The 26,558-nt window shown below is 32.4% G+C and overlaps 1 protein-coding gene and 1 long non-coding RNA gene across 4 annotated transcripts in view; one reads left to right on the top strand and one right to left on the bottom strand.

The window, feature by feature from the left end:
• Positions 1-26,558, bottom strand: part of LOC129804301 (uncharacterized) — a 267,476-nt gene that overhangs the window by 41,927 nt on the left and 198,991 nt on the right. For all 3 annotated transcript variants that reach the window (XM_055851467.1, XM_055851468.1, XM_055851469.1), the window contains one exon: positions 8,273-8,930. In XM_055851467.1, coding sequence (XP_055707442.1) covers positions 8,273-8,930 — 658 coding nt within the window. The remainder of the gene's footprint in view (positions 1-8,272; positions 8,931-26,558) is intronic.
• Positions 22,537-22,961, top strand: LOC129804392 (uncharacterized). Its single transcript, XR_008751982.1, has 2 exons — positions 22,537-22,665; positions 22,751-22,961. It is a non-coding gene; the product is annotated as an uncharacterized LOC129804392 (long non-coding RNA).

A 26,558-nucleotide genomic window follows, 5' to 3' on the forward strand; every position in this document is an offset into this window, starting at 1 on the left:
AACAGGCCTGGAAATTATTAGTTGACTCCATCGAGGTCCCACTGTATATTTTTTTTTAATTAAAAACATGAAACAACATTTACCGATTGAACTAGTAACTACAAAAAACAAATAACTTAGAAGACTGCGGAACCACAAGAACCAACCCTTTTCACACTAATCGAGCCGTATTGTATTTCCATAGTTCCAGGGCAAAGCTCTTAATAGCTTCGAGGAGTTAGCGTCTTTGCATAAATTTTCTTTATTGATTCAAAAATTTACTGGCTAAATAATCTCGAAGATAAGCCTAATTCTATACGGTCCTTTAATCTTCAGGGATGCTCTCAGATTTCTCAGCATTTTTCCTAATGACTTCCTATCAATATCCAAAATGAACTGAGCATTCCATACAAGATTAAAGGGGTAAATTCCTGTCTTGAGGGTGAACGATGCTACTCTGAAGGACATTTGGGCTTTAAATTCACATACCAACGGGTGGTTTAACCATTAGGAAGATTAGAAAGAAACTAATGATAACTAAACGTGATACTTTCTTCATAATTTTCTTCTCAACGGGATAAGTATTGCGATTTTCCAGTTCAAAAATATGTGTGTGCTCTTGGATACGTTTCTGCTCTATCTGAGTTTCTATGGAATAGTTTTCGTATTTCTAGGAATTTTTGAAATTGCAAGAAACCTTTCGGCGTTTTTGCAAAATTATTAATGCTTTATTATTTACATTTATTATTTACTGTTGGCCAATTGATTTGTGTTTCTGCATTGCCTTATATCGGTTTCAAACTGGTTTAGCCCAGTTCCTGAGTGTGTACAGATCGTAAATTACAAGAAATTTTAGTCATTTTTCTAAATCTAATGGACTGTTTCCCCTTAAGTTTCCGTAAAAATCCTGCATTATAAGAAATTTGAAATATTTAGCCATTTGGTTAAATCTCAAAATCGTAAAAACGGCTTAAAACAGGTCTCAACATTTAAACTGGTTCAAATTTGTTGAGAAATAAAAGTGCTTTTGAGATGATTAAGAATATTTAACATTGAAAAACCTTTAGATGGAATAATTTAATGAAAAATTAATATTTGAGAAGAAAATAACAATTTAATAATTTCAGGATGAAATTATATGAGGGTCACTGAAAGACCTCAGGTCAGTATCTCTGTCCGTTTGGGCTGTGCCTGTGATACCGGCTGGACATATGGACTTTATGACATCATTTTCACCAAACGTAAAGTTTACGACAACACGTAGAGCTGCAATTGTTTTAAAGTAGTCAAACTATGTATATTGCTGTCTCTGGAGAGTACGAGCAATAAAACTATAAATGAATGTGCCAACAACATAAAGTTTCCATTAGCTCAATTAAAGTTTTCGGTATGAACTGAATCTCACGTCATAACAATTTTTCACCGGAATATGTAATTTGAGGAAAATTTCCACCAATTCAAATGAATATTCTGTAAGTGAATAACTATTTGCAGAAAGTTCTTAAAAGGCCAATGACCCTAAATTGAAGTGAAAATAAAATAAAAGCTCATATTTCTTTTCTAAAATTTTTTGTCTGAAATATAGATTGATTTCTTGAATTACTTGGTGTCTTAAGAAAAATGTAGCAAACCGATCTACTAATAAAATAAGTGCTTGAGCTTTCCCATAGCATAAATGCAAATGCACATCGATTTATTTTGGGTGAGCAAAATGAAAATGGACAGTGGTCGGTACTTTTGTATATCTTTCAACTTGTAGCATGGGAGTTATCATGTTTTACATGCTTTTTTTTCTCTGCTCTTCAAGAGATTTTCTTGAGATTCTTGTCTCAGCTTCGCAGTGTATGGTGCTGGTATAACAAAAACATATAATCTGTTATGTCATTTACTATCTTTTCGGTACGGTAATTTTATTCATGCGCCACCACCAAGTGAGGGAACCGTGCTCGCCGCGAGGCAAGGAAGTGACTTTTTTGCACGTTCTGCCTTCACTCCAGTAACTTCTATCAGGCTCCCACGAAAGTTAGTCAGTCAATCAGTGTCGATTGTCAATAATTGTTACCAATATTGTTACATTAGAATGTTGTTGAATTGACTGGAAGTAATATTGCCAGCAATTTTCTACTGATTTGATTAGAATGCGAGATACTTAGACATTACGGTGCAAAAAATATTGAACATAGGAACGGACGGAACGGACATGATGCGCGATTTCCCAAAACTATTTCTTTTTTTTAAATTTTTAAACACCTTTTCTTTCTAAAATAAAATGTCTTCTGATTCTTACTAAATTAATTTATGAGACTCTTCGATTGATTTTTTACTGTTGGATTTACATTTTTAGAACATGAATGTGCTAAATCAATTTGCGATTAAAACTTAGATTTTTTTTTGGTAATTTTGGTTAGTTACAAATAGTGGAATATGGAGAAGTGGGAAACCTTTGAAATTGGAATTTTTCACCTATTTTTTTTAAAAAAAAAAATTGAACCTTATCGTGATATAATTTAAATGCACAAACAAATTGAGAAGCTAAATTGCATTATGATACGGCTCAGTTACACTTAAACATAGGTGAAAAATCCCAATTTCAAAGGTGCCCGACTTTCAAAAGAGCCGCATTTCCTCCTGTTGTATAGCAAATTTACTCATTCTTTTAAAATTATATTTGAACTTTTTAAAGAAATGGAAGGAGAAATGGGAAGTCATAATACCTTACAGGCTTTCCTTATAAAATCTGTACTAAAGTTCTCATGGTACATTAAATAAGGGTGTTGTCAAAAAACAAAAAACTATTCAGGTTCAGAAAAATCTAACAGATACAGGCTTATCGATAGGGTAAGGGCTCATAATTTTGACCAGTCTGCTTATAAGCATCAATGTTCCAAGTTTGAAGTGCGATATTGTCAATACTAATTGACTTTTTTTGTTACTCTCTTTTCAGAAGGGTTGTTTAGAAACTTGGCAAGGGATTATTTTCTTTGCTTTTATTAAAATTAGTTTTAATACGTTTAAAAATGAATTGATATGTAGAGGTGAATTTGACTCTTATTTTGGACAACTTGGTTATTAATTTGGACAACTTGGCTGTAAATGTGGACAGCTAATCCGCTACAACAGGATCCCCATTGATCTTCATTTCATGAACCAATCTTACCAAGTCCTCTTCCTGTTCATGTAAGGGAAACGTAAAATGTCGCAAGAAGCTCGGAAACTTTCCATATCATTCATTAGAGTGAGTTGACTTCGGTACTCCAAGTACGTGCGGATTCGCTCATTCCCCGGCCTTTCCGGGAGCCTTTCAAGGCATTTCTCGCTACATCTCTTTCGTAGAGATGATGCTCATTTGTTTCTCTAAGCATTTGTCCAACCTAGTCATCACAAAAGCTAGAACTTCACGAAATTTCGTGAGAAAAACACTTGTCCAAAATAAGGAGTAGCACCTCACTGGTAAATGTCTTAAAAAAAATCCCATTTTTCACACGAAAAATCTAATTCAGAAGGCAAATCTCACTTCAGGTCAAATGTACAACTCACCATTAACGTGAATCAACACAATATTCAATGAATATTCAATAATATCACTCAAAAAAGCGAAGAAACATTGTTAGTGCTTCACCAAAGCTAAATAAGACTGAAGTAAGCCATGAAGTTCTGTCATATTTCTCGTAAGCAATTGCTTACACTGAATTTTCAACAAAGCAGTTTCAACTCAAATCATATTCAAGATTTAACGTATTTAGTGTGAAAATCTTCCAAAAAGAACAAATATTCAGATAGAATTCATTATTCATCAAATATTGGAATAAAAATCTATCATTTTAATCAATTTATTTTTAGTGTCCAATTTTATCCTCAAAGTGTCCAAAAGAAGAAATTGGACAAAATTATGAGCCTTTCCCCTACTGTCGATTCTATAGTATCGAGACGTTATCATTTCACCTCTGTTAAATAAAATGAGACTATTCGTTTTAAAAGTTCAATCTCAGTAAATGTTTAAATTTATTTACAACAAGTGTTTGTTTTCGAAAATTTAGTTTAGTACATTTCTGTACTAAAAATTTCAGATTTTTGTTTTTTTCTGTATTTCAATGTAAAGGCTCATTATTATCTGCCCTGTATTACTTCAATGCTGTTTTTAGCTGTTGTTAGTGGAAGTGCAGCATCTTCTGTGAAATATTTAATTACAGGTGGGAATAGCAGTGTATAAAAACATTTTTTTTCATTTTCATCTCACACCTAAGCATTAGAAAATTAAACGGAACTCCGATGTCATTTCACTATACTTGTGATTTCAAAGAAGTGCGACAAATTAAATGCAATATAATTACACGGAATGTTCTACAAAATTACATATGAATAAAATTAGTAGCGAATAGCAAGAATAACATACATTTTGTGAGATTAGAGCCATGAAGACTTTGTACAAAACGATGTTAGTCTACTCATTTATTAAATTGATTTATGCAGAGGCAGTCTAGGGTAATTTGAATATTAATTCGTGTCTCGTGTGTCCAATTCTCATATAAAATGATTTTACATTGAGACACTCTGGTAGTGGATAATTCTCTTTTGACTTTTCATACAACATGTCATTAATGTGAGAGCTAGTGGGCACCATACAAAAATTTATAGTGTGCACTTGATGACTTCACAGGAGGAGATACTTTTGAAATTGTGCGTGAGTGTCTATGAAAATCAAATCATGTTACTTGAGATATTTCTATCTCGTAAGCATACCAAATAACTTTTCAATAAATTGAATTATTGAATTAGTCCGCAAAATGACATGCACTAATTTCTTTCTGGGTCCATATTTCAAAATGTAGCGTCAATTGCTTGAAAATGTGACGGATACTATTAAGAAATATTTCGTGAAATATTTCCACGGAGATATGTTATATACGCATTTTGGGTTTGGAGTATTAATTTTGTATGACTGGGGGTCAGATTTGCTTAAGATATGCATATTTCATGATAATTAGGTCAATTGCTTTACTTTTATTCCTTATATGTAGAGTTTCGTGAGAAAATTTTCCAATAAACACATATTAGTTGAAATTTATTGATGATACAGAAAAAACACTTCTCATAAAATTTGTTAATTGATAGAAATTTTCATCGTGTCGGAAAAGTGGAAAAAAACTGGAAATTTTCAAGACCTATCAAATAAATTTAGTATTCGACAGATAGGTTGATAAATAAACCAATTAAAGGGGATTGACTTTAGATTAAAATAATTTTAACGGGGTTAATAAATTTGACAAATATGACGATAGGAACATTTATAATAGGGAAATGATCTGCAATTTTTCCCCATTTTTCACGATATTACATATACCACTTCGGAGGGGTTTTCTTTATTCCTCAGGTAGTAGTGAAACTTTAAGAAGATTTATTGGGTATATGATGGAAATGTTATTGATACAATAAAGTTCAAAAGTGCTAAATAATACATATCGAATTATATGATTGGTTTCTTTTTAGAAGTATTTCATATTCAACGAAAAGAAGTGACATATCCCCTCTGGAACGTCGTTATGAAAAATAAATTAAAGGTAATAGGGTAATTTCCGTCTAACTAAACTTCCCCTAGATCTATTTGTATTGGTTGAAAATCGTTCTATTTTACAAAACAGTATCCTAGACAATTCCTAAAAGGCATCCGGAAATGAATAAAATCAAACAGTGACTTTTGAGATGAGGAAAACCTTTATATTTCGTCAAATAAAAAGGTATTACCGTGCTATCACACTAGGTTTTTTCAATTTGTAAATTCAATTTAATTTTCAGATAAATTGTTCAAATAATTTTGCATTAAAAATTATTTGAATTGATAGATTATTGCTTATTTATTGATATAAACTAATACTTGGCCCACCAAAACATGTTTAAACATGCTAAAATAGCATAAATGTGGTTGCTCAATTAAATTTGAATTCAGCAAATTTAAATTTAAATTAAATTAAGTACTTAAATTAATTTAAATTAAGTACTACCACACATTTTCCGGAGTCATTTACAATCAAAAATATCGCGGCACTATTTAAAATTGAGCAAATTTCTTGCAAAATGTGTCTTGGCTATGAGAATTTTCAAGTAAATTCTATAAATCTTATAATGCTCAATTGGCTCAATTGAATTTAAAATAAAATTGTGAAAATCCTAGTGTAATAGGGCCGTTGTTGTGGTTGTCGTGAATAATGTCTAGTCGGGTAAGTTGAACGGATTTCAGAATAGGGGTTTAATTCAGTTCCCGAATGTCTTGATATTCTAGAGCAATTTTAATGGCTTTTCAAAATCGGTTGGATCATTTGCCCCTAATACCTAATCCCTTTCCAAAAATCTCGCCTGATAAGAAATTATGTAAGTGAAGCCATATGGCTAAATCTTAGGTCTGAAACTTATCTTATAGACGATCTAAACGAAAAACCCCCTACGACATTTTTTTATTACATAATATTAAAATTCTAGCCAAAGAATAAAAGGATACTAAGTAATTTAAATTATAAATACAATGCAAAACGGATTATACTGTTTCCTCTGGGATCAATTAATTGTATAAACCGGTGGCAGCCAAAATCCCGAAAGCCAAAATCTCGAAAGCCAAAATTCCGAACGCCAAAATTCCGACAAAGGTCAAAATCCTGAAAGCCAAAATCCCAAAAGACAAAATCCCGAATTTTCAAAATCCTGAAAGGGATGAAATTATATGGAGGAAAATATTTAGAATAATATTCTAAGCCACAGAAGATTTCCCTTTGCCTCCAGCAAGCGCGAGTGCAATCATGGAAGTAGCTATGATACTTTTAAGAATTCGGGATTTTGACTTTCGGGATTTTGGCCCATTCGGGATTTTGGCTTTCGGGATTTTGGCGTTCGAGATTTTGGCTTTCGGGATTTTGACTTTCGGGATTTTGACCTGGACCCGTATAAACATATGTTTGACTATAGAAGAATTATTTATTTATATAATTAAAAGGACTAAATAAGTGTATGAAGCCTACCTTTCTAAGGATTTAAACAAATTCTCTTTAAATAAGGTGTTAAACACTACTGGTAAAAATAAAAGGATCACATTGATCCAAATTTGTTCCTTTTGCAAAGGATGGATTAAATCAACATGATAAATGTGCATTCAAAGTTCGAAATGTCATCCATTCTTTGCAAAAGGATCAATTTAATCCTTTTATTTTTACCAGTGAAGCATTGAGATTTTGCCAAATCCTCGAATTTTTGACTTGAAACTTCATAAATCACTCAAACGATCACCCAAATAATCTACGATTTTATAATAAGATTTTGAACAAAAATTAATTATTGTATTAATAATTATTAATTATTAATTATTATAACCGGTTCAAAAGCGGTTTGAATCGGTCCAGCCTTCTCGGGAATTAAAAAAAAATCCCAATGAACTCAAATTCACCTAAAATTGTTGAAAAATATGCTCATATAGGTTTATAATTTATGACCTTGAAAAATTGTTATAAAGATTAATTTCGTGAATTCAGCGATATTTTCGTGTTTGAACAAAATTTCCGAAATACTCGGAATAATCTCTGTAGTCAATTTGTCAATATGCTGTAGATTTAATTTTAAGCTCAAACGTCGTATATAGTAAATGGATTGCAGTCTTCGAAATTAATGAAATTATCAATTTTTTTAAGTCGTTTATACACTGAGAAAAAAAAAGAGGCTGCGATTAACTTTTTTTCATTATAACTTTAACACCTTTTGGGTGTAAAAATATATCAACATTTTTTAATGTTAATTTTACACCTTTTAAGCGTAAAATCAGCATGTAAGAAGGGTAACTTTAACCCATAATATACCTAAAAAGGGTAATATTTACAGCATTTTCGGATCAATACTGCAGGGTAAAATTAGCATTTCCGGAATGTTATTTTAACTTTTTCGGATTTCTCTCAGTGTATATTCCTCGGATATTTATATTTAGTAAAAATTATTTTTTTTTTCAAATTAAAAAAAAATGCTAAAACTCATGAATTTTAATCTTTGCTCTCGTTTCTCAGTTCCTCCTAAGGGTTGTTTTTCAATTCATCTTATGCAGAATATACGACCTTTTTTTGTATTGATTTTAGTACAGATGTGTACTAAATATGTATATCCTCAATCAATTTTTGTTTTATATTTTGTCATGTCATATTGTTTATTATAGAGATCCTTGTTGAAACACTGAATATTGCTAGGGATAGGTCATTTTAAAATGTTGTTTAAAATCAAATGGGTGTGAAATTTGTATATTTTAATGTAAGTTGATATTACATACCTGGCGTGGTGTTTGTTTTTTTCGTCTCATCGCCACTTTCTTCGTCACTGTCAATATGAGGAAAAGATCCACCCAGACAGAAGAGTGGCATGGATGCCGACTCTGGTGTCGTGCAATCGCCCGAGGATGCTGCTCCTGTGGAATCCGTGTTGCCGGATTCGCTCTTGATGGCTCTCAAAAGTGTGTACTTGTTGCTAATCATGGTGTTTCGCGTTATCAGCTCACGGCGCTTTATAGTGCTCTCAGGAAGTCGTCGTGGTGCAGCTGAATTTCCATTTTCCTCCTCAGCTAGAGCCTCCTCCACAGCCGCTGATGCGGGGAAAGTCAAATCATCTAGTGGCAGCCGACAGATGACCCGTTCGACTCCCACCAACAGACTCTGGAGCAACTGTGGCAGATCGTCCGCCAGCATTTCAATTGCCAGCGGACTTAGTGCGTCTCTCTGTGGACTGAGGCGCCGATAGATGATGCCTGTCTTGGATGAATGCCAAACTGCCTGCAACTGAGGCTGATTCCTTTCGCTGGATTTCTCACTCGGGTTCGGTTTTACACATAAGTAGATATCCTGCGGACGCACCAGTGACTCCTCGAGGGCACCCAAGTGGAGCACCAGAGCCCCAGATACACATAGAGGCCAGCCAGGACGCCAGGACAGAGTCTGAAAAATTGAAAGAGGGACCTATTTTATTACTCATCTTTCACATGCCCAACGTGCAAGAATGCGGAAATGTAATTCGATGAAGAAGTGCAATTGATGCTGCAACTGCATATAGTGTCACACGGAATGACTCCTCTATGCAAATGACTCGAGGGTATAAATTGACCCTCGCCACTTATTTTTCACAGTGTCACACCGTGGTATCAAGTTAGTTTGAATGGAAAAAGCATAATTGCCCATTCGCACAATTAATTAATTTGCGTGTGCTGACACTATATACGCATTCGTCCGACATACGCCGGGGTATCATCGCGACGTGAGCTCTTTAATAATTTTCTTCAAAGAATTATTGGCGAAAGCTCCTTTAACCAAGAATATTATGACAAGATATTAGTTGCATGAGAGATTTATCGATGTTTCGACAGTAAGCTGCTGCTTAAATACCTCTCTGAGTTTTCTTACTTTCAAAGATCTTTGTATTTAAGAGTAAAAAAATATTAAAAATATTTTAAATGTTTTTATTGGATCCTTTAATTCTAAAAAAAATGTATTTGCTATAGGGGAAAGCGCGGTACCTTTGAACGACTCAAGCTACGGACAATTCAATTATTCTCTGTGTTCCTTATGGATTTCATCCATAGAACTTTTCTGAAAATTTGAGACATTGGACTAGCTATTAAGATTTGACCAAATTAACTTATAACAAAACTTTAAAAAAGGGATGGCAAAGCGTCCCAGGCTTTGCAAAATGCTCGAACTCGTGACTCAGATGCTATACCTCAAAAGTACTTTTGCGTCATTTACCATTTACCGGTACTCAACCGATTGGAACCGATTCATAAATCATTCAATAGATTCCACAAAATAGTTTGATGAAACATAAAAATTATATTCGAACAAGAATTATTTATCCGGTAAATGACTGGTTCATTACCGGTTCACAACCGATTTGAACCGACTTATAAATCACTCAAAATATTTCCCACAATACACCTCAGGAGTAATTTAATTGAATTTCGTATAAAAATTATTTATCGGTTATCAACTGGTTCATTACCGGTTCAGAAGCGATTGAAATCGGTTCAGTTTTGTCGGAAATTCCAAGACCTTCCCAACGAGTCCAAATATGACCCTATTCGCTTGATAAATGCGCTCTCTAGTGACTTTTTAACCATTGACCTTGAAAAAACGTTATTAGGAATGATTCAATTCAACGGTATTTTCATCTAAGGACGAAATTCCTGTCTGGATAATCTCTAAAACATATCCAAAAATGAAAAAAATCGCATAACGCGTTTTCGAGCAATCATAAAAATTAAAAACACACTATCAAAAAGATATTTAAATAAAGAAGTTAAATAAACTTAATAAACCTTTAAATAAAGGGACAAGAGAACTTTCAGTAGTTTAGGGGAAGTCTTTCAGGCATCGCACATACTTTGGCTTCGAACACATCATATTTTTCCCATACACTTTTATTGAATCTAACCTAATAAGACTATGTTTTACTAGTCAGTCTTAAGTAAAAAATTCCCAAAAAATATAAGTCAGGTTCATAATTGAAATATGGGAAAATATATAAAATATTCGAAGCCACTGTATATGCAAACCCTGAAAACCTTCCCCTAGTTTTAATTCCGAAAAGATAGACAAATAAAAAACTAGACTGAAAAGTAATTAAATAATGAATATAATCTTATACTTTGAGGTAATTGCCCTTCGCAGACTTATCCCACAGCCAAAATCCAAGTGAAATAAAATTGCATTACGGGAATGTAGGCATGGTTCGCACAGAGTGAACCTTCAAACGATGCGAATTTTCTCTTTGTTTGCAAAGAGTTGACTTAGCATTTCTCATCTCGTTTCATGAGCTTAATAATAAATGGCTGAGAAATGACGAACTGGCTCTTTCCAAATAAAGAGAAAAATTGCGTTGTTTGAAGGCTCACTCTGTGCGAACCATGCCAACATTCCCCTATAGCTTATTTAACAGAGAACCTTGCACTGAGAAAAAAAACGCGTGTGCGATTTTTTTTCCTCATAAATTTAACACTTTTTAGGTGTAAAAATATATCAACATTTTTTAATGTTAATTTTACACCTTTTGAGTGTAAAATCAACATGAAAAAAGGGTAACTTTAACCCATAATACACCTAAATAGGGTAATATTTACACCGATTTCGGATCAATACTGCAGGGTAAAATTAACATTTCCGGAATATTATTTTAACTTTTTCGGATTTCTCTCAAGTGTGAGAAATGTTCAGCTGCTTGTAAACTGCCCCTATGTTTTAACAGTATCAGTAATTTTGGAATTTTCTATGAGACACCTTGCGACAACTCTGGCTCTGGCTCAAAGCAATTTACTTGAAAATCTAATCCCTAGACTTCTTTGAAGAATAATTTATTACAAATGGTTTGTCTTCGCGTAATAAATATTCATTCTCAGCAAATCACCTCAAACGCGTGTCTCAGTCGCACGTCGTTAAAATCGTCCGGCACAAAGGCTCCAAATTCACACTTTACGTATATAAATTGATATTGGTGGCTGCTTCAACCTATAATACCTGCATGACTTCTATCTCAGTCTTCCCCTTTTGAAGAAAATTGGCAAACAGAGCCGGAAAGTGATATGCATAAATATGGCATTTAATAAACAGTAAATCGTTTAATGTCCAGCGTTGAATATGAAAGCGCCAAAATAGATGATATGGAATATAGTCACAGGTAAGGTGCCTTTTTTCCCCATGTAGCTACCTCCTTCATACACATGTTTTATAGTGCTCTAATGCAAAAACAGGTAGAGACATAATTTATTTGCATCATAGAAAAGCTAAATCACTGGCATAATGACAAAAAAAACCCACTAAAAATGATTAATTGTCTTATTGAAATTGTTGCATTATGCGCGATCTCGTTAAATTTATTTATCGTACACGGAAGTAATGTTTGTGCACCAAAGCAGAGGGTTTTGCGAAGACAATTTGAGGATTTATTCGTCTCCTATGTAACATGGGCATATGTGTTATACAGGAGACCACAAGTTACAATAGATCGTCTCACGATCTTAAATTGCTGAGAACGTGCATTACACTAAATTCAATGATTATTATTTTGTAATAACGCTAATCGGATTATGAAAATGGCCAATTATTGACGCTTAAAGTGTGAACTGCTGCACACTCCTCATAGATTTTACCATTGAATAAGCAAGTCTAGTGTGATGGTAATTTATGATTTTCCCACCCTTTTCACTCTATCAGATTTTATATATTTTCCAACTGATTCCCGCCAGTTGCACATTTCAGAGAGATTGTGCATTTTATTGAGAATCACTCGCTTTTGATAGTTTACCCTCCCAATAGCATATTGAATGCACTTTTCCTGCCCGCTTAAATCTCTCACCACATTTGGTTTATTTTTAGGGAAAAACGTCAACTGAACGAATTTATAGGGCTATTAGAGGAAAGTGCTCATGCTTCGTACGATCCCAAGCTTCGTAATGAAAAAATTTTACCTATGTTTCTGAATAAATGTGATTGTGCAAAACATTTTAAAAACCGGACACTTTCCCTTAGTTTGTAAAAAATGAGGGCGATAATTAACATTTCTTGATAATCATAGAAAATATTTAGTCATTACGAAGCATGAGGTCGTACGAAGCTGGGCATTTTCCCCTACATTGAAAATATTTCAAATTTTCTGATTGGAAAAGGAGTTTGATAGGCATCACAAGATGTGTTTTCTTGCAGAAATATGTATTTTTTTTTGTAAGAATAATGAGCAAAATATCAAGTTTTAAATCAGCTACTTTTAGTACATTTACGTACTAAAATTTTAAAATGAAATATATTGCAAATTTCACATGATATAGTAAATAGAACAAGATTAGTAAAAGAAAATGGTAAACGAGTTTGGGAATACTTGTTCCGTTCAGTAATAACATTTCGAAGAGATAAAGCCATTCCGTTGATTGTTCTACCACTTCGAATTCTTATTCTTGAAACTTCAATCTTCAACAATGTTAACAACAGTGTGTATAAACGTTTGCTGAAAAAAGTGATTTTTTATGTAGTTTTGTGATATTTCAGGATGGTAGAATGTTTCAATCGCAGTTTTATTAAAATAAATGTCTTTTTGATTAACTTGTTCACTTTTATATGTAACTCGTCGGTTCAAATGTTCGAACTTCCAACGAGTTTTTAGGTAAGTTCTCTCTTATAGGCCTTCAAATCGGTACAGAAAAAAACACCAAAAGAAGAAGGATCCCAAATCGGTAAGGTTATTACTGAAATTTAGGGAGTTTCTAGCCAAGAAGATCATAATGTCAACATTGGGAAAAGTACTAAATTTTAATACTGTAAATTTTAGCAGTGTGTAAATGCACTGAGAGAAATCCGAAAAAGTTAAAATAACATTACGAAAATGTTAATTATACCCTGCAGTATTGATCCAAAATCGGTGTAAATATTACCCTTTTTAGGTGTATTGGGGGTTAAAGTTACCCTTTTTCATGTTAATTTCACCCTCAAAAAGGTGTAAAATTAACATTAAAAAAGGTTGATATATTTTTACACCTAAAAAGTGTTAAATTTATGAGGAAAAAAGTTAATCGCACCCTCTTTTTTTCTCAGTGTGTCAAGCATAATGGCCTCTACCGCCTCTACACACTAGAGAAATTTATGTCCATATTTGACAGTTTTCTCGACCAAAGCGTACGCAGTTTGCTGCAATATGGACAAAAATATTATTCTGCACCAATTAAAATGAGTGTCAAAACACTCATTTTACAGTAGAGTCCCGCTATAGGCCATCGCTCTATAGTCCACAATTTATCGACCGTTGATTTCAAAACATTGATTTTAAGTTAGGTTATGTTTTTTAGTACGCGACATGCAATGTTGTCATAATTATTTTAATATTTTTGGCAAACTTTATTGAGTAGTTGTGATAAGTGTCATCCATAATAAAGAGAGCGAGGACAAGTACCACAACCGCAAAGAAAGTGGAAGCCGTCGAACAATTTCAATACTAAAAGTCGTTGATAATTTTAAAAAATTACATGGACTATAGTGCGACCCAAGTGTCAAATCTGGAACCAAATATGGACTATAGCGAGACTCTACTGTACATCGAAAATTTAGGCCCGATCTGACGAGGTCGGATTTCACCTGTGACCACAAAAGCTGAGATTGTAAAGAATCTCAGCTAACCTTAAAATTCTTTCATAAATTTGATTTTAAACAATAGTTTTCTTAATTTATTGAAGTTAAAATATGGATATTTTCCTTGAATGTATTTATATAAATACATGCGACATAACAGAGAATATTGTAAGATAAAATTTGGGAATGATTTGGGGTGTCACGTCCACTGCTATCTTAGCATTTAAAATCAACCATAAAACAACACGAGAGTAATACCCGTTAATATTACAGATATTACCTTAATATGTATCTCTTTACTACAAAATTTTACATTCTCTCAGTTAGTGAAAGTGATGACTAATGGTCTCTATACTCTAGAGAAATTTCATGTCCATATTTTACAGTTTTTCCTACACAAGAGTAGGCAATATCCTTCAATATGGACAAAAATTTCTCTAGTGTGTAGACACCATAAAATCGTAAGCAGAAAAATATTGTTCTGACAAACTTGTTAAATTTATGTATGACAATATGACAATAATAATAATAGTAATATGAATCCAGTACGCTAAAGAAGACATAAGTCTTCTCATAAGACACATTTTTAGATTTATTTTTTTAATAGAAAATTTTTATTTAGGGTGAAGTGGGGCACTTTTGAAAGTGGGGCAGCTTTGAAATTGGGATTTTTCACCAATTTTAATATAAGATTGAGCTTTATCGTGATATAACTATTTTAGTTGCACAAACAGATTGAGAACCTAAATTGCATTATGATATGGCTCAGTTCCATTGAAACATAAGTGAAAAATTCCAATTTCAAAAGTGCCCCACTTCCCTCTACCTGTAAGAGATTCGAACCTGGAACACATGCCGTTCACAGCGAGCGCTACAGCTTTTAACCTATTGGATACGCTTTCAAAGAGTTATTTGTGATTTATTTTGTCACTGTGAGCGACTTTGAAGTACATTGAGGCCCTTATACGACATAATTTTACGAACACCTTATCGTATTAACAAAAGGCATTGTTAATGGGATTTTAAAAATTCCTTTATTCAATGCCATATATAAAAACACTTCCATTTACATTCTGTACGAGGGTGTTTCTTTTTAATTTCTATAATTTTCTTAATGTAATGGTTGTCGCCTATGAATTTGAGCTTGGTTCAACATGCCCCTTATTTATTCGGTAAATTTCCTCTGCCATCTGGTCACAATTAAAGCCCCTTACATACACCCATTTTGTTGATCTCACATCCGAAGTGGCATCGATAAAATGGAATTTTATATATCATGAGAAGAGGAAATATAGCACAAAAGGACCTTTGGTGTCGTGTGAATTGCAACAAAACAAATGTATGGCAGTCCAACCCCAAAAATTAGTAGCGGAACACACAAAGTTGCACAACAGCAGTGGCTGAACTTGAGTTTGAATTATTGCAATCAATTGGTTCCCTTATAGAAAAATTGAGTGTTGAGATGAAAGAGAAAGACTGTATTAATTTAATGATACAACTGCAAAAAAATGCAGACGAGAACATTGAAGTGCAGAAGAATTAACAGGGTTTCATTTGTACAATTATCGCCAATGCCAGTGACAGAAATCAATTATACGCTCGATGGCTCACCAGTTGTCCAGAAGAAATGGCCCCAAATATGAATTTAAAAACAACACCGACGAGAAAATTCACCAAATTGCTGAATAAATAATGCTTATTGAAAATTTAACAATTCGTTTTAAATTAATTATCATGGACACTGACATGTGAAATTTATCATTTGAGGAAGGAAAAAATAACTTGAATTCCTTTTCAATGAAAGTTAAAAATTTCTGCAATCAATTAAATAATTGGGTCATTTTTCACAGGAAACATTATGCTGAAAATTATAGAAATTTTCGAAGCAGCAAGTATAGCGGAATATTATTTTGGCCATTGAGCAACTAATTGGTTAAGTTCGCTAAAATATAGTTGATTGTATGGGATTATAACTTTGAATAAAATTAATAATTAACTGAAAGAGTTCAAACACTCTTTGTGTTAGTATACTACTCTATACTCTATTAAAACCGACAGAGATTTATCTTGTCCACTAAAAAGCAAAATGATTTTTGAATAGGGGAAGGTGGGGGTATTTTGAGCTGTAGGGCTACATTGTTATAGGATTCTGGCATTGTTGTACATGGACAATACATCCTAACGGAGCTATTACACTAGAAAATTTCACATTAAAGTTAAAGTGAAAAGTTGCTCATTAAAACTTCTAAAACCAGTCGAAATTGCTGATTTAGTCGGGACACAATGTTAGAATTGCTCAATGTCACGATGGCACACGGGTTGTCAGATGAGTATTTTTGTCTTTGAAGCATTTCAGTCGTTTGAGCGAAAATGTTCGATTTTAGTGAAGAAGAGGAAGTTTTCCTCCTGTACACTACTTTTATGTTGTGCAAAAGGACCCGCTAAGCGAGAAAAAGGAGGTTGTGGGCGTGAGATTGGCTCCTAACGCGACCTTCACATGGTGTCGTTGAAATTCTCTGGGGCGATTTTTTGGATATAATAATTTTCTACGGTTGACTTCGGAGGAATTTAAAGAGCTGCTTGAAATCGTAGGGCTTTATTTTCAAAAGAAGACTATGAAAATGAGGGAGCCAATATCACCCAAATCCCGACTGAGGTGTGAGTTCCGGCCATTGGTGACTCAATTTGACGCAAACGGTCTGAAAACCGTCAGATCGGCTGCCTCTATTTTTGTATTTCCAGCAGTTGTAGTCCCAAATGATGGTTTCCTGATGCACAGGCTCAATTAACCCATTCCTTACCATGGTATTATACATCATACGCAAATTGAGTGATTTTAGATGATTTATTCCTCGGCAACTGCTATCTCAATTGCTGTCCGGAATGGATTTTTAGTAAATTTAGTCTTTTAATGACTTGGGAAAAATAGTCCGACAGAGATGAAAATACATTTTGTTATTGTTTTCTTAATTTGCGGAAGGTCATGCAAAATGTTTGCTCAAAATGGCGAACGGAAATTCGACCTCCCGTCGAATTAGTTAAAATTGGCCTCTTTCCTCTCTTCTGATTTGAATTCTAGTTGCCAATTTGTTTTCTTCAATAGCTACTGTATTTAAATCAGTAGAGTTTGTAATGAATTAATGCACAGAATTTAAATTCAGTGACCGTTAACACGTGTGTTTGACAGGGGTTCCCGCGCACCCGTAATAGATAAAAAAAATTCTTTTAAAAAAAAACATCTATTAATCTCTAAGAAAATAATCCCAAAATATGAACATTCTATCTCAAGTATTTCTGGTACATTGACTGAATGGGTTAATTCGGCCATCATCTCATTTTACCACGAAATCCTAGAAATTTATGAAGGAATATACAATGTAGATCGAACACATTTTTGTTTAGCTTTTTTCTTACTTATCCTCTGCACCGATCTTTTTCAAGGTACTTTGTTCATTCTCCATTTCGTGCGTGATAAATAATAGTAGGTATTAGCACTACTTTTTATCACAATTTAATCACGAATAAATTGGTGAGAAAATTGTGGCGTAGAAACTACCCGAATGACTGCAATGAAGTAGTACCTGATGGAAATTTAATGAGCAAATTTTGCTCATAAATTTGCTCACTTCTCATTAATTTGCTCATTAATTATCAATCGTATTTATGGTATTTTAATCTATTTAAACCAATTTTTGTAACCCGAGTCCACTTTTTTATCACTAAATGAATCGATTTCTAAAAACTCTTGACGAAAATTGCACATTAGGACACATATCAGCAACAATTAATGTGAATCACATTAAAAATTTAATGTGAAATTCTCTAGTGTGATACCATGGTTAGACTACCTCTAAATAAGACATATCCCAATATTGAAGAACAATGATGTAAATCGCTTGCAAGAACATGCATAAAGGGTTGGTATAGAGAAAAACACATTGCACTTAAAGCAGTCTTCAGACTTGAGGTTTATGTGCAGGATAGATCTACGGCTTAACCCGAGAGCTATTCAAATGTCTTCTTATTCTTAAAATTTAAATAGCGCTAGAGAGTATATTTATCAAATGATTGAGACAAGTATACATTTATTTGAAAGGTCTTGGATTCTTGGATAAATCTGAGTCGGTTTTAAGCAAAAAATATTCTAAATTTGATCAGGTGAATTTTAAATTAAATAAATAAATTGAATAAAGTGTCTTTGTTTAACGCTTTCGTCTCTTTTGGGACTCTGAGTACCCAAAGCAGCATATGAATATTCAGTGAAAAACAGTGTTTTTTAATTATTCAGAACTGAGAAAAATTCAATTCTTTTGGATGATTACAAACCGTAAGGATGTTCAAATGTAAGATATTTTTTGTGGGACCTCAATTAATTCATGAGCTAAGATATTTTTGATTAAAAAATTGTGAAATTGGCTTGCAGCATATGCTGCGGTCCGGAAAGAGTTAACAAGTTAATGGAAGGGTTAATACATATTTCGAAATAATTATTATAAGAAAGGCATTCACCCTGTAGGGGAAAGTGACCATGCTTGATACGATCCAAGCTTGATAATAACTATTTTTTCTTGTGTTAATCAATAGTTGTGACTCTTCGCAATATATTTTAATAGCTGGTCCTAAGTCTCACACTTCCTGAAAAAATTAGGAACGTAGCTCTTTTTTCCTAGTTCCAGGAAGCAAAAATCAAAAATAGGTCCAAAACTGTAATTTCAATACATGATATTTCATAAGTTTTTTTCTTAATTAATGTCGCTGTTCATGAAAAGTGCTATCATAGGCACATAGAGGGTTCATCAGTATTAATATTTATTTAAAAATATTTTTACTTGAGGACACTGTTTTTGTGGGTGGTGATAAATTCATAAATTCTACCTGTGTCCATCCTATATTTTAAAAAGGGTCCATGAATGATAATTCAAAAGTGGTAACTCTATCATTAGATGTGGTTCTTTCATAATTATACCTTTTGTAATCCTTCAATTTTATCGACAATTGACATAACCTTCATCCCTGTTGCCTGAATTTTAAGGTTCCAAAGTGACATTTTCTTGGACTCAAAGTGAAAAAATGGTTTTCGCTAGTGCCCTAATGTCATAAAAACATGGCTTAGAAAAAATTACATAAAAGTGATTTTAAAACTAAAAACCAGTCGTACAAATGATATAAGCAGATAGATTAGAGTTCCGTCTAAATATTGTTGTGCAATATTTTGTATCCGGTGAAATTTTTACAGTGAAAATGGGCCTCCGAATTGTCGAATCAATTATTATACAGGAAGGCCTAGGACCCAACTTGTATAAAAATCGCCACTGAATTTCCATTTTCTTCTTGAGGAAAATCTAAGGTTTTTCAGGAACTATTTGAGGTGGGATTATGAACCTAATAAGTGAGACTTTTTTTATCATAGTGGAAGAATCGCTTCGGTTTGTGTGGTAATCAGAAAATAATCATAAACCTTGGAAATCATTTTACAGTATAAAACATGGTCTGGTCACTTTCCCCTAATCTCTTGAATAAATTTTATAAATCTTAGAAGCAACTAAATTTGTTGAAGAAGAGAACAAACATATGCGCTGTAAATTCTCAAAAAGTCCATAATCCTGATTCATAATTACTGATCACGAACTACTGTACTTTTCAAATAAAGAAAATTAGGGAGAGTGACATGCTGCTGGGAGATACAAAAGGCAGTGAAAGTGGTCTGTTACTAATAAATTCTATCACCTTTTGCAGAAAATGATTGTGAAAATAGTGTGAGCCTATTGAGAGACGCAGAAGACATATCGAGAGCCTTCAAGTAAGGCATCAAAAGTGAAATAATTCTGCTGGTTGGTCTCCCTCCGAGTATTCGGATGCATATGATGCATGTTGTTGGGGGATAGCATACATATATTTTGTATGTCGCTGTCGGGACATTAATTTTAATTGAATGGTGGTAATTTGAAAAGGTTAATTAACAGAAAAGTGCATGTCATCGACGGCGGATTTTCTGGATTCATTTGTCAATCACACAAAGTCGAATAAAAGTGAAAACTTACAATTGGACGTGAGGAAAGAATCACCTTATCTTCATTTCTTCTTTTATTTTGTTTTTGTTTTTGTTTTGCTTCACCTTCATTTTGCACTGTGCACCACCCATTAATGAATGTGATATTCTCTGAGTGCGGCAGCCACAATTTGAGTGTATGAAAGGCCATAAACATCTAATCGTTTATAGATTTAGCATTAAAATAATTACAGCATCGGTGTCGGTAGTATATCATTATTGTCATAAATGGCAAAAGTAATTTGCATTGAACGTGAGTGGTCAAAGTTCGAACTGATTATGTGTGCAGCCACTAGCGTCACTTTTCGTTCAAATATCACACTCCCAAAGTGGACGTCTCATCGTGCTTTTATGCCAGACAATGTGAAATATCCGACTGATTTAATTGACCATATTACTCAAACAGCAAGAGGGAATGATATTGGGAAAATTTTTTGAATAGTACACAGTCTGTTGTATAAATCGACATTTCCGGCAAAGAATTAATCTTGCATATAACATCACATTTTTGAATAAACAGAATTTTGTTATTTATTGAATGTCATTTAAGGGCTTGGCGCATTTTCTCTTCACAATTTTTGTGTTCTCGCCTCTCAGGAAAAAAAAACTGAATATTTAACCTGCGAAAGCATACATCATAATGGTACTACTTAGTGCATATACTAGTCGTACATTAGAAAATTGTTTTACGCAATACCCCAAAATAATTTTACGTTTATTTTCTTCTATTGAAAATTTCTTTCATATTTTTACAAGTGTTTAGAGCGATTAGAGTTTAAAACTATTTATAGATGATAAGTAGTTATGATGCTTAACAATTATGAACTATTAAGGTGAACGAATTATCTATTAAGAAGGTTATTACGAAGGTCTATTAAGATGTTTGCAAAATTTTACAAAAAATTTCAATATACAAATAGAAAATATACAGTGGCGGCCAAAATAATAGAATCACCTCCGCAAAGACCACTATTTTACCTTTAGCAGTTTTGTTTATTCCAATTCGTTTAAATAATTTTGTTATAGAAATGTTCAAAAAATTACCTTACGTCAAATAAGTATTGCTTTGGCCGCTAGATGTCTCTATTTTTCACAGAATACATCAATAGTGAAATTAGGTATAAAAAACACGATAGGACCACTTTCATTTAAATGAAAGAATGTGGTCTATAAATCGGATAAGTTTAAATAAAGCCATATTTAGAAAAAACCATAACTGACAGTTTTCCAATTTTTTTTGGCGAAACTGAATTTCACTATTGACGTATTCTGTGTAAAATAGAGCCCTCTAGCGGCCAAAACAACCCTTATTCCACGATTCTTATAATTTGGAGATTTCTACTTCAGAGTTATCAACAAATTGGGAAAAAATACAGAAGTTAGAAAAATATAAGCTTTGCAAACTGATTCTATTATTTTGGCGGCCACTGTATATGTTTGTCTTTATAAAAGAAAATTTATCTGAATTTCATTCAATTTTGTAGAATTGTTTAAATAAAAATAAAAAAAAAATTAAAAATTTAGATGAGTAACCAGCGCCACTCGCGGCTGAAAACAGTGCCCTCACACGGTAAAAAATTGTCAATGTCAGTAGATTCTCGGTAAATTCGAAAAATGAAGTCATTTCTCTTAATATGGAAATAGTGATAATGTCTTTTAGATTAGAAATTATTTTGATTTACTCGGTTTCTAAAAAATTTGCAATTTTCGTAACTTAATAAGAAAATACACATTTTAACGGACTTCCAATTAATGAGTTCTTTACGATAATTGTGATATAAGCGACTAAAAATCGACAGACGGGCAAAGAGATAATCTTCGAAATTCTCAAGCTGCAAAATATTGTATTTTTCCCAAAAATTGCCAAAAATTCTATTCTATTTATTCTGTTATTTTAATTCAATTCAATTCTACTTTATTCTATAGAGTAAAATTTTCGTTTTGGGAATTGCAACATTCCAAGAGGATAAGCGACATTCAAAAGTCAGTCGAATAGATGATAGTCGTATTCGAAAATTTACACCTTTTTTAAAGTGTATAAAGATTTTTATTCATTTTTACTAATCAATATTGTAGGAAAAAATGAATTTTGAATTTAAGACAAAACTAAATTTTAGAAAATTGAGAAATACAAATTTTATATTTTCTTTATTTTAAATTGCATAGTTTTGAATAAATTAAAAATTACCTGGTAATTTGCATGGATATTGTAAGCTATACTTTCAAAAAACTCGTTAAATTAGTCACAATAAGGAAAAAAAAACAGAACTCATTTTAAGAGAGTTGTTATTGCTATTTTACAAACCATTAAAAATCCAATTGCGGTTTTTAATTTGATATTTTTTGTAATTAAAACTATGATTATACTTCTTTTCAATCATATTTTTTCTTGTTGTTTTCAGTCATTTTGCAAATTTCAATCTGAGTAGAAGGTTTAAGTCATTATGAATTTCCGGTTTGTGTTAGGATTTGTTCTGATTTTCATATTGCAGATTCTAGCTGACGGTAGCATTCTCAAAGGTAAAAAAATCAGATTATTGAGTTTCAGTCTGACCATAATACTTATAAATAATTTAAAATAATCTTCTATATTTTTTGGTGCTAGACAAAGGAGGTGTAGATCAAAATCAAAATCAAGAACAAAGTGTTGTGGTTCGACCAGGTCCTACAATCTCGAAGAACACAACTATTATACTTCAAGATGAATATGATGATGAGGATGATGACGATGACGAGTGAAAAAAGGAACATAAGAAGATTAAAGAAGTAAAATTATAAAAGAAATGTAAAATAAAAATCGTTTCAGATCGGTAAGACCTGTAATTACGAAAATGGGAATTAGATATTCTGCAAGATTTTTTTTCTTAACTTTCTTGGCTTATTCCTTTATTGTTGGGTAAATGTACTAATTCAAAACCATTTCCAGACGCTTTAACTTTGACAGAAGGTTCAACACATTAAGTTTATATTTCTTCTGAGAAGAGAATTACATAAATTTGCTCCTTAACTCTTCTAGAATGTTACTGTTTAGTGAAAATTCTTTAATATAATATGAAAACTTCTTAAATACAATACGCGAGTGCAAAATGCTTCTATTCGAAACAAATTAATCCAAATGGCGACAAAGGAAAGTTTCTAATTGGAGACAAACAGTGTAAGTAAAACCGTGACGAAAAGCCTCCAAAACCCTGTTCAGTTGCTCTTGGGTGAAGGATTTATTCTGACTCCTGGTATTTTCTACTTTCCCATCTGAGACAATAAGAAAATCTCTAAAAAAAAATCATATTTCCGGCATTTTCAATTGAAACATTTGCAGACACTTCAGAAAAATCCTTTTTGTTTACGAAATAGGTAATTATTTCAGTTGAAAACTTCACGTATCGTTAACAATAAAGAATCACATTTAATTTCACATTATTCTTCCAGAAATATTACATATATATGTAAAAAAAATAATAAAGAACAATCACCCTAATGCGTTTCATTAGAAAACATGGTTAATTGACGAAAAATTCGATGATGAAACGATTTTTCTGAGAAATTTATATATTAAAATTTGTAAATATGAATGGATTTTCGCTTTATTCGGAGCAAAATTAACTAAATAATGAAACTGAGGTATAGAAAATACATAAATAAAAATTTAATACTGTATTTTTCATGGAAAAAGAATGATGTTTCCATTTGGAGTAGCGAAAAGTTTCCATTTGGAACAGGTTTTAAATTAGCTTAATTTTCCCTTTTATTATCTAAATTTTAAACATTTGCTACTTCATATGTTTACATATTTATTCGTAGGGTTCATTTAATTTTTTTTTTAATATTCTTTTAATCAAAACAGTAAAAGAAAATGACCTGAAGACTGTGTTTCTGGCACTCATTGTTATATTTTTAAATGTTTCAATGCATAACTTTAGACTTAACATGGTATACACACTTCTTATTTCTTATTGCAAATTTCATTCATAAGAAGTTTAGACACTAAAGAAAAATTTATGTAAGTTAAAATTATTGAAATACATTGTTTTTGCTTGTAGAGGTTTTAGATGGAGCCTAGAAACCAGTTCTCGAATGCACCGAAATTAAAAATGATAAGCAATTTTAGATTTTTCAAAATCTAATTTTTCATTTGCTCTTAATATCCAAAAAACTTTATTGATAATAAAACGAGAAAATTAAGCCATGCAACTCTACAGCTAAATCTAAGACCCTGAAGATTACTTGTCTTATGTTTCCAATTTGACTGTTATTCTCGGTTCAAATCGGTTATGAATTTACATAGTTCTTATTTCCGGTATTATAAGTGTCTGAATTGCACTCAGCGAGAATCACTGCACTTGATTCCACGAAGCATGGGATTAAAAAATCCTTTCTTGTATAGGGGAAAGTACTCTCTTTTCGAACGTTCATGCCTTCCAAAAATGTAAATTTTCTTTTAATTTTTGTAAGACACTTACAAATTTCTATTAAATATTAGTTTGCTTATGATCTATTATTAATAATTACGTGATAATTATGTGTAAGTCTCAAAGAATCAATAAAAGAAATTCACATTATTCGAAGGCATGAACGTTCGAAGGGAGCGTATTTTCCCTTATAGGGAAAAAGCCAGTGATTAGCCTAAATGAGTTTATGATAGGTAGATCGGCTCTGCTCAATAATTTGTAGAATTGAAATGTAATTTTTTAAGTTAAAATACTCAGTACGATCCTAATGATTAACAGATGATAATTCCAATAAGGGAACAACTAAAGAAAACAAATTGAAATCGTATTAAATAATTAAGGTTGATTTGATTCAATTCAATTTTGGTAACATTATTCGAAGGCATGAACGTTCGAAGGGAGCGTATTTTCCCTTATAGGGAAAAAGCCAGTGATTAGCCTAAATGAGTTTATGATAGGTAGATCGGCTCTGCTCAATAATTTGTAGAATTGAAATGTAATTTTTTCCTAATGATTAACAGATGATAATTCCAATAAGGGAACAACTAAAGAAAACAAATTGAAATCGTATTAAATAATTAAGGTTGATTTGATTCAATTCAATTTTGGTAAAAAATAAATTCTTTGATTCTGAGATAAAAATGTGAAGCCTGAGAGCCTTCCCCTACACGATTTTTAATTTTCTAATACTTATAAACATTCCCCTCACTTCTGAGGTAAGGGATATTTAAAAATTTAATTTAAATATTTAATGCAAAAATTAAAGATTTACGATTCTTAAAGGCTAATAAAATGGCACTTCATTTCTTCCAATCTTGCATCTAAATTATCTGTATTTAAAGATTTAAATGAATCCTCCCTTCTGGCTATAAAGGTAAAAAAAATCTTTAAAGTGTTTGTAATTTGCATTTCTATTTCGCTATTGTGAACACTGCTACCTTTCTGATAAAGGTTTAAAGAAATTTGACACGTTGAATATCGCTATCAGAGAATATGAATCAAGAAAGACCGATTTAAAGATTTAAGGCTACACACAAACTACTGCTCGAACACTTAATATTTTTCTCATTTTTTTTTTAATAAAACTAACCTATTGGCAATAAATTTTAATAAATAGTCTTAAGTCAGACATTTCCTGAAAGAAAAAATCATTTAGATTCATGAGAAAAATATGAAGTGTCCGAAGCCAGAGTGTGTGCGAAGCTTGAAACTGCTTCCCTAAGTCTGAACGATGTACAAGACAATTGATTTTGTTTAGACAACATATCTGCTAAATTATGAATCTGAGCCAGCGAAAAGGGCAGTGTTGTTGCCCATCTTTCTCCATTTTTCAATTCAGAATGAGTATTTCGACAAATTATATGACAGATATCCTAATACTTCTGGCAAAGAATGATCACTTCAGTGCCAAGAGCTATATTCGAGGACTTTGTCGAAAAAGCCGACATGATCATCAAAAGATCCGCTAAAAATTCAACTAAAGCATCCACTTGATATAAAGGTGAACGAGATCCACGAGTACATCTCCACGAATTTCGCATGGATAATAAAAATTGCATTCGCAAGAAGAGTGGATTTTTGGTATTTTGATTAAAACTTTTCACCGCTGATGACCATGTTTTTTCTTACTGAGTTTTTTCTTCAACTTCATTATATTTTTTTACTTGAACTTCACAGCTTGTTCGTCTTGTCGAAGAGAGTTTTTTTTTGTATATATGATGTGTTGATAAAAATGTATGTATACACGCATGTTGGAAATGAATGAAGCCATGTTGACAGGAAAAATCACAATCAAATTGCTAAATTGTTCAGTCATTGGTCATTTTTTTACAACTTGAGATTTTAATCAAGAGATCGATCGTACTTACATGCGAAGATTGATTATTTGCGAATGTTTTTGGGCGGAGAGCCATATATACATACATATAAGTATGATATTTTTTTTTAATAAAATAATTGCACATATAT

Source organism: Phlebotomus papatasi, chromosome 2 (assembly GCF_024763615.1).
Source record: "Phlebotomus papatasi isolate M1 chromosome 2, Ppap_2.1, whole genome shotgun sequence".
Classification (NCBI taxonomy): Eukaryota; Metazoa; Arthropoda; class Insecta; order Diptera; family Psychodidae; genus Phlebotomus; species Phlebotomus papatasi.